Genomic DNA, 12,273 nt, shown 5'->3' with positions numbered 1-12,273 from the left:
TCTTACCTTCAAATCAAGATGAACTACATCATGAGCGTGTAAAAAGCGAACACCTTCTAAAATCTGCCTCATGAGTCTCTGAACATCTTTTTCCTTAAAGGCTTCTTCTCTGTCTGCAACACACTGGTCAAAGATTTCACCCCCAGCAGCACTAGAGAAGATGAGAAGCACATTTTCAATAGAAAGGAAGAGGACTCATTAAAAATAGCCTTTTTGTTCTTAATATTTAGACACAGTGGGTATCGTTATTTACATAGACTGTAATTTGAATGTGTGTAAACTTTCGTCCATCTACATGCTGAAATCCAATATTTTTTAAGTAAAAATTTAAGCTCAGATTATCATTTCCAAAGCTAAATAAAAACATCAGCTTCAGAACTTCAAGAACTAAACCTTAGTAGTAAAATATATTAACATTTTCAAGTAAAAAAATTCTCAAGAATTTTTAGTTACAGAATACATAAAAACATTGTTTTTGTAAAAAATGCAAATCATGCAAATAAAGCAAATGCCCTCCATTGAAGACCCTTCCCCCAGTCCAGAGCTACATTTAGAAGCTCTGTATCACTCAGGTGTACTCCATCCTTCCAGATTTTTAAAATATATTTAAATGCATACAAAAATATAGTTTTCTGGATTTTTAAAGAGACGTAAACGGCGACATTCTAACTGATACTGTTCTATTACTTTTTAAAATTACTTAAACATGCCTTAAGAGTCTTTTCCATGATGGTTTTATATCTATCTCATAATTTTTATCTTTTATTTTTTAAATTTTTTGGCTGACTTGGATCTTCATTGCTGCAGGCAGGCTTTCTCTAGTTGCGGCGAGCGGGGGCTATTCTTCGTTGCGGTGGCTTCTCTTGTCCCGGAGCACGGGCTCTAGGCGCACGGGCTCCAGTAGTTGCAGCACGTGGGCTCAGTAGTTGCGGCACGCCGGGCCCTAGAAGGCGCGGGCTTTAGTAGTTGCAGCGCATGGGCTTAGTAGCTGTGGCTCGCGGGCTTAGTTGCTCTGGGGCATGTGGGATCTTCCCAGACCGGGGATCCAACCCATGTCCCCTGCACTGGCAGGTGGATTCTTAACCACCGCGCCACCAGAGAAGTCCTACCTCAGAATTTTAAATTCCTGCAACCTTGTGAATAGAAAAACCAGAGTTTATTTAGCCATTCCCCTTTGAAGGACATTTAGGTTTTTTTTTTCCTAATTATTCACGACTATAAACAATGTTGTGAGGCGAAGGTGTGTGAAGGTTCCTGTCAGCTCCTGTGTCAGTACGGAGTCTTCAACGTAGATAACTGGAATCAAACTGCTGGTGTGAAAGGAATGTGCTTTTGAAATTTCAGTAGATATGACCTAGGCTCACCAAAAGAGCAGTACGGACTTAAACTTTCTTCCACCCTCTGGCCAAAGCACCTCAGTTTTTTTTTTTTTCCTCTGAATAATTTTGCCAATAAAAGAAACAAATCATTTACAATTTTTCTTTCCCTTCAGCAGAAACTCCATATTTTAACAATTTGTTCTTAACCATAAATGACAGCTCATGTCCTATCTCAAATTTTCCTTTATGCGTTTAGAAAAAAAAGAAAAGACTGGATTGCTTCCATGAAGTTGTTATAAAAATTAATGTGAAATATGCAACTCCAAACAGCCATGCTACTGTCAAACAAAAGCTACCCGTTCGTTTCCTTTTCACAAGATAATTTAGTTCTTTCCTTCCAGCCTTCTTTCCTTCCTTTTTTTTGTTGGGGCAATCTATTTTCCAAATTCTGTCTATAAAAGGAAACAAACGTTTTCACCAAAGTCAGCTAAGAACCTATTTAAGTTTAGCTGAAAAGCTGTAGGTGGTGAGAGTGAAAGAAACTAACTCGCTGGCTGATTCAGATTTTCATTTGGTAAAACCTATGCAACCGACCATTATATTTTAATTACAGTATGAGAAAAACATACATGAAAGCATCAAAACAATTTTTATGTAATTGACTGTAAAACGGCCATCACATATTCAGGCAAAGCTAAAGCGATGCATAACTCATAAGAAAGGAAAGTGTGAGCATTTACAACAAAACCAAAGAGCACGTTAGTGACAGCCTGGTAGTACTGCACACTGTGAGCGGGCAGTTAGCGAGCAAGAGCTGAGTGCACTTGGTCGCAGCAGCCCAAGACGCACCAGGATGCGACGTGCAGTCCACCGAGTCCCCGAACATAAAGGCTACACTCAGCACTGCCTATTTTCCTCAGTTGAGACCGACAAATGCACTTTGGTTGCAAAAGTTCGCCAGTCTCAATTTACTGTCCTCTGGGCCTCTCAGCTCAACACTACCACCCACGATAAAATTCAATAGTGGTCAATTTACATAAATACAAGGATTTCTTCACCTAAAATTTAAGAACAATTTATTATTAGTCCTTTCCACTATGATGTTCACCCATTCTCGCTTTAACAAAAGGGTTTTCCTCTCTGTTTTCCCAAGAATTTAAGCAGTTCACATAAGCACAAAATGTGAAGCGCAAAACTAGTTTTCTAAAAATTTTCAAGGATGTTCTTCAAATGCAGGCTATTGTCATAAAAAAACTGTAAAAGCCAGCCTTGAGCGATCAGTAAGACTTAACATACCCTCTCGGTACAACGTACGACCATCATATCATCTCACCCTACTTACATTTAAGCCTGACCCATTTAACTAATTGTCATATTAACTAAGGGAATCAAGTAAAATTTTACTAAGGTACAACTTGAGATGTTAAAAGCATCTGTCAAGTATGGTAACAGAAAACACGAGAATATTAACAACTACTTTGCACAAAGCACCTTCCTTCACACAGAAGTTTGTGTGTGAAGGAAGGTGCTTCACACCTTTGTGTGTGTGCTCGAGCAGCAGAGTTTGCTATGTCTCCCTTTCTCTACAGCAAGACTTCCGCAGCTTAATTACAGTACACTTTACTCCAGCAGTGCTTATTTGCCACTTTAAAATTACAAAGAAACGAATTCATTTAACTTTTTACCCAAACATCTTTTACAAAACAATTAACTCAAGGGCTTTACAAAACAATTAACTCAAGGGCTTTTCAAAAAATTTTACACCAAAACGATTTTTACATAAAATATTAAGAACGGTGAATTTCAATTTTCTAGTTAGTGGTCCTCAGGAAGTTGTAAGTATCTCTTTGTGAACATTATTCAGAGCCATATAAATGATGTTTAGAAGCTAAGTGTAACTGACTTTCCCTGGCTGCTTGCACCTTAGCTGGATCACAGCTTCCAACCTTAGGCACCAAACACTCCTTTTTCTACCTAAACCAGCATTTCCATTCCCATCCCATGTAGAGGCCCAGTTTGGGTCTCTACTCCCTCACTATTCAAATTCAACAAATAGCAATCAAATATGTTAGAGGCCCTGTGCTATGTGCTAGGGCAAGAAAGATAAATTATAAGTTTTAGTTGGGAAGAGAAAGACGAAAGATAATTTTAGGAATATGTATGCATAAATACACATGAGTGTGAAGTTATATATCAAGCGATTTGATAACTTAGCAAATGAGCAATTAATTGGAAGGAAAGAGAAAAAAAATCTTAGAAAGATGACACTTATTCTGAGCCTTCAGGAATGAACAGGAATCCACTAGATGGAATGGCAGGAGTGCATCCCAGGCAGAGTGGACATATGTATAAGGGCCTGTTGGTGTGACAAATAACTGGTACACTCACAGAAGGATAAGCAGCTACTTCCCCTTTCACCCAAATGGTACGGAACTTGCCATCTACCCATAAACAACGAGAAAAGGAGCCAAGTATATGAACCAACTATTTTCAGACATTAAGAACAACAGGCCGTTAGGACCATTATCCCTGAGGTGGAGGCACAAGCAAGCTGAGCCCCACGCTCTTTCTACTTGGAGGTAATTTACGGCATGTGGTACAGGGCTGGGGAAGATCCCAAGCAGAACAGCAGCCTTGCTAAATTGAGGAGGTAGGAAGGGAGTTTGACAAGGCTAAGGCAGCTGGACTTTGTACAGGCAGAGGACCAGGGAGGAGGGTTCTACACAGAGAGAGACCTGCAGACATCTGCTTAGCTGTATCCCAGAGTCTTAGACAAGGTACTTATATGCACATTCACTGGATAAAACTGTGAGGTCAGGCAAAGAACTACCAGGAAATCATAAGCTGAACAAGCCCTAGCATTCACCAAGGACAGAATAAGATATTTGAATTTTACCCAGTTTGAGTAGAAAAACCATGCCAAGCACCTGGGGCATTCAGCAGACCCCCCAGAATGCCATATTTTAGCCTTATTAAAGGCTAAAGTAGCCCTAGACCTGCCCAGTAAGTCTGATCCACAAGTAATTTAACTGCCTGCCAAAACAAACATCACCATTCTTTTAGTGGAAGATCATAAAATCCACCCAGCACTGTGCCATTCTAAATATGTCATCCTTCCAAAAATTACTAGACATCTGAAAATGCCACCACTTACAACTCACAACTAACAGGAAAATAAAAACAGACCCAGAGATGATGGAATTGGCAGGTAAGGACTTTAAAACAGGTATTATAAATACACTGAAGGATTTAAAGTAAAATATGAACACAACAAGGAGAGAGATGAAAGGTATGAAAAGAACCACATGGAATTGCTAGAGATGAAAAATACAATATTTATAGTGAAGATTTCACTGGTCAGGCTTTACAGCAGATCAGACACTATAGAAGAATCAGCAAATTTGAAGACAAATGGAAGCCATCCATCTAAAGTACGGGGGTGTGGGGCAGAGAATAAATAGGACCCTAGGGACCCGAGCGACAGCATCAACCAGTTTAACACACTGTATTGAGGAAACGAGAGGAGAGAGGTGGGGGCAGAAAAATATCTTTTTAAATAATTGCCGAGGGGCTTCCCTGGTGGAGCAGTGGTTGAGAGTCCGCCTGCCGATGCAGGGGACACGGGTTCGTGCCCTGGTCCGGGAAGATCCCACATGCTGCGGAGCGGCTGGGCCCGTGAGCCATGGCCGCTGAGCCTGCGCATCCGGAGCCTGTGCTCCGCAACGGGAGAGGCCACAGCAGTGAGAGGCCCGCGTATCACAAAAAAAAAAAAAAAAATAATTGCCGAAAAATCACCAAATCTGATAAAAACTAAAAGATCCACGTAGCTCAATAAACCCCAAGCAGGATAAACAAAGAAAATCAAGGCACATTATATTCAAGTTGCTGAAAACCAGTGTGAAAGAGAAAAATCTTTAAAAAGGCACACATACAGGGGTATCAAGAATCAACACAGACTTCTTGTCATAAACAAAGCAAGGCAGATGACAATGCAATGATATCTTATCTTTAAGTACTGACAGAGAAAAGAAGTGTGCCTAGAATGCAGGGTGAGGTTGGAGAAGTACTAGCAGGAGATGAGGTAGAGTAGAAGTCAGACAGAAAAGCACAGGATGCAGTCCAAACAACCTGAAAAATCCCAAGTAAGGCGATGATGGCTGGTATATAACGCTAAATATCTCCTTCAGAAGCACTCCCTAGCCTCTCTGGTGGAGTAAAGGTGCACAGTGCATGGCTAAAAGCTTTGAAATCACACACTCCTGGGCTAAATCTTGGCTCTGCTACTTGTGGTGTGATCTTAGGTTGATTATTATTCTGAAATTTTTTTTCTCACATATAAAATCTTGTTCTAAAATTTGTAAATAAAACAATTTCAGTTGCAGGATACAAAATCAGTATACCAAAATCAGTGTGTTTCTTCTATACACTAACAATGAACTATCAGAAAGAGAAATTAACAAAACAATCCCATTTTCAATAACATCAAAAAGCACAGAATTCTGAGGAATATTTTTAACCAAGAAATGATATATCTATACATGGAAAACTAAGACACTGGTGAAAGAAACTGAAGAAGACACAAATAAATGGAAAGATATTCTGCTCATGGCCTGGAAGAATTAATATTATTAAATATCCATACTACCCAAAGTGATCTACAGATTCAATGCAAATTCTATCAAAATTCCAATGGCATTTTTCACAGAGAAAGAACAATCCTAAAATTTGTATGGAACCACAAAAGACCCCAAATACCCAAAGCAATCTTGAGGAAGAACAAATCTGGAGGCATCAGCCCACTTTCAAAATATATTAACAAAGCTATAGTATCAAAACAGTATGGTACTGGCATAGAAACAGACATATGAATCAATGGAACAGAACAGAAAGCCCAGAAATAAAATCATGCATATATCATTATTTAACTTATAACAAAGTAACAAGAGAAGTATAAAGTATAAAGAGTATACAATGGGGGAAGAACAGTCTCTTCAATAAATGGTATTTGGAAAACTCGATATTCACATGCAGATGAAGGAAACTGGACCCCTACCTTACACATACACGGAAGTCAACTCAAAATGGATCAAAGACTTGGATGTAAGACCTGAAACCATAAAACTCCTAGAAGAAAACATAGGGGGTAAGTTCCTTGACATCAGTCCTGGCAATGATTTTTTGGATTTGACAACAAAAACAAAAACAACTGGGACTACATCAAATTAAAAAGCTTCTGCACAGCTGAGGAAATCATCACAAAATAAAAAGGCAACTACGGAATAGGAGAAAATATTTGCAAATCATGTATCTGATAAGGGGTTAGTATCCAAAATATATAAAGAACTCATACAACTGAATAGCAAAAGACCAAATACTCCAATTTAAAAAATGGGCAAAGGAACTACAGAGACATATTCACAAAGAAGACATACAAATGGCCAACAGACACATGAAAAGGTCCTCAACATCACTAATCATTGGGGAAATGCAAATCAAAACCACAATGAGCTATCATCACCTCGCACCCGTTAGGATGGCTATCATCAAAAAGGCAAGAGACAGTAAGTGTTGGCAAGGATGTGGAAGAAAGGGAACCCTTGTGCACTGTTGATGGGAATGGGAATGTAAATTGGTGCAGCCACTCTGGAAAACAATAAGGAGGTTCCTCAAAAAATTAAAAATAGAACTACCATATGATCCAGCAATTCCACTTCTGGGTATGTATCCAAAAGAAATGAAAGCAGGATCTTGAAGAGATATCTACACTCCCATGTTCACTGCAGGCTTCTTCACAAGAGCTAACATATGGAAACAATCTGAGTGTCTGTCAAAACATGAATGGGTAAAGAAGATATGGTGTGTGTGTGTGTATATATATATATATGTATAATGGAATATTGTTCAGCCACAAGAAAGAATGACCTGTCAAAACATGAGTGGGTAAAGAAGATATGGTGTGTGTGTGTGTATATATATATATATATATATATATATATATGTATAATGGAATATTGTTCAGCCACAAGAAAGAATGACATCCTGCCATCTGCAAAAATGTGGATGGGACTTGAGGGCATCGTGCTAAGTGAAATAAGTCACACAGAAAAGGACAAATACTGTATGATATCACTTATAGGTGGAATCTACAAAAGGCAAACTCAAATGGAAATAGAGATTAGAATGTGGTTACCAGGGACTAGGGGTGGGGAAAAAGGAGCTAGCTGTTGGTCAGAGTATAAACTTCTAGTTATAAGGTAAGTTCTGGGGCTTTAATGTAACTATGATTATTACAGTTAAAAATACTGTGTTATATACTTTAAAGTTGCTAAGAGAGTAATCTTAAATGTTCTCACCACAAAAAAGAAATGGTAATTATGTGACGTGATGCAGGTGTTAGCTAATGCCCTGGTGGTAATCATTTTGCAAGATATAAGTGTACCAAGACGTTACAGACCTCAAACTTACAGCATGTTCTATATCAATCACATCTTGTAAAGCTGGAGAAAATTTAAAACTAAAATGTACAAATAATGTGTATAAAGCATATAAATGATGTATACAAAGCTGGCAGAGAAGACTTAGCACAGTGCCTGGCACATAGTAAATTCTTAACTACGACTATTATACCTCATCTATGTTCCCACAGCAACTAACAAGAATTCTAGTAAAACACCAAGGTTGTTGCCATCATTTCTATCTCTTTCACTAAACTATAGCACTTGGAACAAAGGGGTTATGCTATTTTCACTTTCGTATTACCAGCACCTTAGTATCCAGAGCACATGGCAGGTGGAATGAGTAATACAGTAATCATGAACCTGCCTGTTTCCATAACAACAATCTATTGACATGGCCGAGAATTCTGATATCTCAATGTCCAAAGTCTAATTCTAAGACTTCCTCTTCAAACAAAAAGTAGAACACAAAAAGTTTTGGCCAAATCATACTGTTTTGTAGTTCTAGAAACATGATCATGGAAGCAACAGAAGCTACCAAAGATTTCTAAGCAAGGGAATAATATTGCCACATCTATGTGTAGGTCACCTATCCAACAGGAGCCTGAGGGATGCCCTAGAATTGAAGCCAGAGTGATCAGCTAAGCAGCTACTGTGGAAGTCCATGCGAGAGAGAGGACCCAACACAGAGGAGAAACAGCAAACACAGTGAAAAAGGGACCAGCAGGGGAGAGGTTCAAGTGGAAGACTTGGTAATTCATTATACACGAGCATTAAATGAGATAAAGCAATCAAGGATAGACCCAAGGTTTCTATCTGAGTGATGAAATAAATAGGGATACCACTGGAAGTGGGGAACAAAGAAACATGGGCATTAGAAGGGCAGCAATGCAGGGGTGAAAACACTGATCGTGCATCGGTCAGGATGTGCAGGTGGCTTCAGGGATATACAGTAGAGCAGCTGGAGCTGAGGGAAAGGTCTGACGCTGGAGATAAAGATTTGGAAATAACCAGCAATAACCTGCATGTAAGAAATAGCTGAAGCCACAAAAATGGATGGTTATCATCCAGGGTAAACGTGCAGAATATAAATGCATGACAAGAGTAACACTGATGAACTGGGGGGAGCACCTATGTTTATATAGTAGATGAAGGGGAAAAGGCTCTAAGATTTAAAAAATAAAAGAGGGCCATGAAAGCCAAGGAAGAACATAATTTCAAGAGAAGAAGGTATAATATGATGTGTTTAAAGAGAGTAAGAAGTAGAAGGAACACTAAAATGAGGAGATGATCTTGGCCAACAGGGCTGACGGCCTCATGACAGTTTTGGGAGAGCAGATGGCATCAGACAGAAGTGACGCAGCACCGGCGCACGAGCAGATGGACTCGCCAGCGAGGCCGAACAAAACCGCCTGGAAGGCGAGGAAGCTGTAAATTCAGACGGCTCCTTTAAAGACCACAGCAGTAAAGGAAAGAGCAGGGCAGGACACTAGTTCCGAAAGACTCAAAGCTGAGGACCAGGAATTTTAGGAGAGAAGTGACTGAAATCCTGGAGGATGGAGGGAAAAGAATCACTAGAGGAGAGGGACTCTGAGAGCGAGGTTAGATAAGCGACTGAAACATAAAACTCAAGACCTAGAAAAGGAAGAGGATTAAAGAACATATGTCAACGTCTTAGCCTTCGAGTTAAGGAGTGGAATCTCTTCCTCGGAACGGAAGGCAAGCAGGTGAGAGCAGTTAGGGAGGGATGCTGAGGCGTGTGTGTCTGACGGCCTTTATCTCCTCCATAAAGGAAGAAAAGCCTCGGTGTCTAACAGGTGGGAAGTGGGTGACACGGTAAGTGTGGTCAAGGTTTTGATTAGCTCCTGCCCGCCTGCCGGGGATGATAAAAGAAGGGGATGAGAGATTAGGTAAAGGATTACCCAAGTACACCAAGAGCCCAGCTGAGGTTGCAACTCTCACCCTCGTAAAAAGCAGACTGCAGACTACGCAAGTACTCCCAAGAACGGGCAGGAGGAGGGACACACAGCTTGCGCCCCACGTTTCAAACGGGCAGGAGCTGCAGAGGGAGAGCAACAGAAAGAAGGCAGTGACGTGAGGTGCCGGTGAGGGACTAGTTGCGGTAACGACCACAGAAGGGAAGGGAATATAAGGGAAGAAAAGGCAGGAGCAGACTGAAGATTGAAGACCTGCGCGGAGGCTGAAGAGCAGGTTTGTGCGGACGGGAGAGGAATGGGGAGATGATGGCTGGAGGGTCTCTTCCGGATCAATTTCCAATCCTAACTCGAGCCTCTCCAGGACAAACCGAAAACCAAAATCCTCTCAACCAACCTTTTTTTTTTTTTTACAACTGAAAAACAACTGCACGGAGATATAATCCACAGCGACTACATTTCTTAAGCATTTGATCATGTGTGGATATTTCTATTATAATTAAAAACACACAATGGAAAACACTTTCATGCTTTCCATTGTTCACATTTTATTTTTTCTTTGAAGGGATTCCTACAAGTGAAATTACTAAATTAAAATATATAAACACAATGCTCTTGAATTATATTAGCAAGAGGAACACACTATTTTAGCCGTCCAGACTTCTCCCTCTATAAACTTTTAAATAAAAGCAAGGTAAAAATAGACACGTTATTTTGTAATTTTTTTTTAACTTAATATTTTAAAACATCTTTCTATGTAGTACATTTTTATCTACCATATCTTTTTAAAATGACTGCAGAGCAATCCATCTCCTGACATGATCACTTATTTCACCAACCTCTTACCATTAAACATTTAGATTATTTCTTTGTTATGTAGATACTGCTGCACTAAACGCTTTTGTAAATACATCATTGCACAATGGCCTGATTATCTCCTTGTGAAAAATTTATGTATGTGAAATTGCTGGGTTAAAGAGTATATATATTTTTAGGGCTTTTGACACATACTCCACAATGTCCTCCAGAAGAGGTACACCAGGTAATACTCCCACCTGTAGTATAAATGAGATGATCCAAGTCACGAATATCACTCTTCTTCATGATATCCGACGATCTTACATAGAGAGAAATCGGCAACTTATTTTTAAATTTACATTATAAAAACTGTAAAACTCATATTTTTCATATATGTATAGGCCATTTACACAGGTTTCTGTGTGGAATTTCTCTTTATAGCGTTTCTTTGTCCATTTTTTTTTACACTGGGAGGTTCATGTTTCTGTGTATATTGGTAAAATCTAGTTATATATTAAAGAAATATTAATCATTTTGGGTGAACAGATATTAGAACTATTTTTTCCCTGAGTCTGTCTTTTCACTTTGTGTTCATATTATATACTAATAATGCTTTTTAATGTACTCAAATCTATCAATCTTTTCCTTTGGCAGGAGAAGCAGAGAGGAAAACAGGATTTCTTAAGAAGAAAAAACTGTGCTTCATTTTCCAAAGCTGTTTTCTCTGCTGTCCTTACTTATTTAACCAAATTGGAAACATGGTATGAATCAAAACAATCATTTCTGAAAGAGGATTAATAACTTAGACCATAGGAACATATAAGGGATTATAAAACGCTTTCTATTTTAATATTATCTTGGTGCCACTTACCTTCTTAAGAAAGCCTCTAATAAGAACATAAGAGAACTTATTTTCAAAGGAATTTCATTAAAGAGTGAAAAAGAAAAACATAACATGCATGCATCCTTGCAAATTTGGGATATGTCAAATGAATAAGAAGAACACACCAAAAAGTTCTGGAAAATCTTCAGATTTCTAAAGAACCAGGGCCTGCCACGTTATCAGAGATGAGTGGCACCGATAAAGGAGTGTGGGCTTCCCTGGTGGCGCAGTTGGTTGAGAGTCCGCCTGCCGATGCAGGGGAACCGGGTTCGTGCCCCGGTCCGGGAAGATCCCACATGCCGCCGAGCGGCTGGGCCCGTGAGCCATGGCCGCTGAGCCTGCGCGTCCGGAGCCTGTGCTCCGCAACGGGAGAGGCCACAGCGGTGAGAGGCCCGCGTACCGCAAAAAAAAAAAAAAAGAAAAAGAAGAAAACAACAACAAAAAAACCAGGAGTGTGGACTCTGAAACAAACTCAGTAAGGGAGACGATACTTACTATTCCAGAACTAGGATCATTTCCGATGGCGTCTCATAGACTTCGTGTAAATTAATGACCCAAGGATCGTCCTGTGCTAGTTCAAGAACAGCAATTTCATGAATTATTTCTGTCCGACAATCTTGGCCTTTTCTTCTTTTTCTCATGAACTTTGCTGCAAATTCTTTTCCAGAATCTTTCTTTGTACATTTCCTCACCACTGCAAATTTCCCCCTAGAATTAAACAAAACACATTCACTGTTAAAGTTGACTTTTCAGAGATGACAAATTTTAATAAAATTTCCCAACAGTCATCAGTGGATATTCAAATTTAGGTCATGTGCAATCATAAAAGTAGCAATATAACTTGGGAAGCACCTCTCTAATCAAATAAAATGTGTAAATCTGCA

General features: G+C 39.4%; 1 protein-coding gene and 1 long non-coding RNA gene across 2 annotated transcripts in view; one reads left to right on the top strand and one right to left on the bottom strand.

Moving 5' to 3' along the window:
- STK17A (serine/threonine kinase 17a) overlaps positions 1–12,273 on the bottom strand; it is a 35,766-nt gene that overhangs the window by 13,401 nt on the left and 10,092 nt on the right. The window contains exons 2-3 of the mRNA XM_007124962.2: positions 11,885–12,097; positions 7–151 (exon numbers count right to left, since the gene is read on the bottom strand). Coding sequence (XP_007125024.1) covers positions 7–151; positions 11,885–12,097 — 358 coding nt within the window. The remainder of the gene's footprint in view (positions 1–6; positions 152–11,884; positions 12,098–12,273) is intronic.
- LOC129392147 (uncharacterized) lies at positions 8,454–11,557 on the top strand. Its single transcript, XR_008617495.1, has 3 exons — positions 8,454–8,526; positions 9,079–9,985; positions 11,161–11,557. It is a non-coding gene; the product is annotated as an uncharacterized lncRNA (long non-coding RNA).

This window comes from Physeter macrocephalus, chromosome 5 (genome assembly GCF_002837175.3).
Source record: "Physeter macrocephalus isolate SW-GA chromosome 5, ASM283717v5, whole genome shotgun sequence".
NCBI lineage: Eukaryota > Metazoa > Chordata > Mammalia > Artiodactyla > Physeteridae > Physeter > Physeter macrocephalus.
This window is presented reverse-complemented; position numbering and strand designations above follow the sequence as displayed.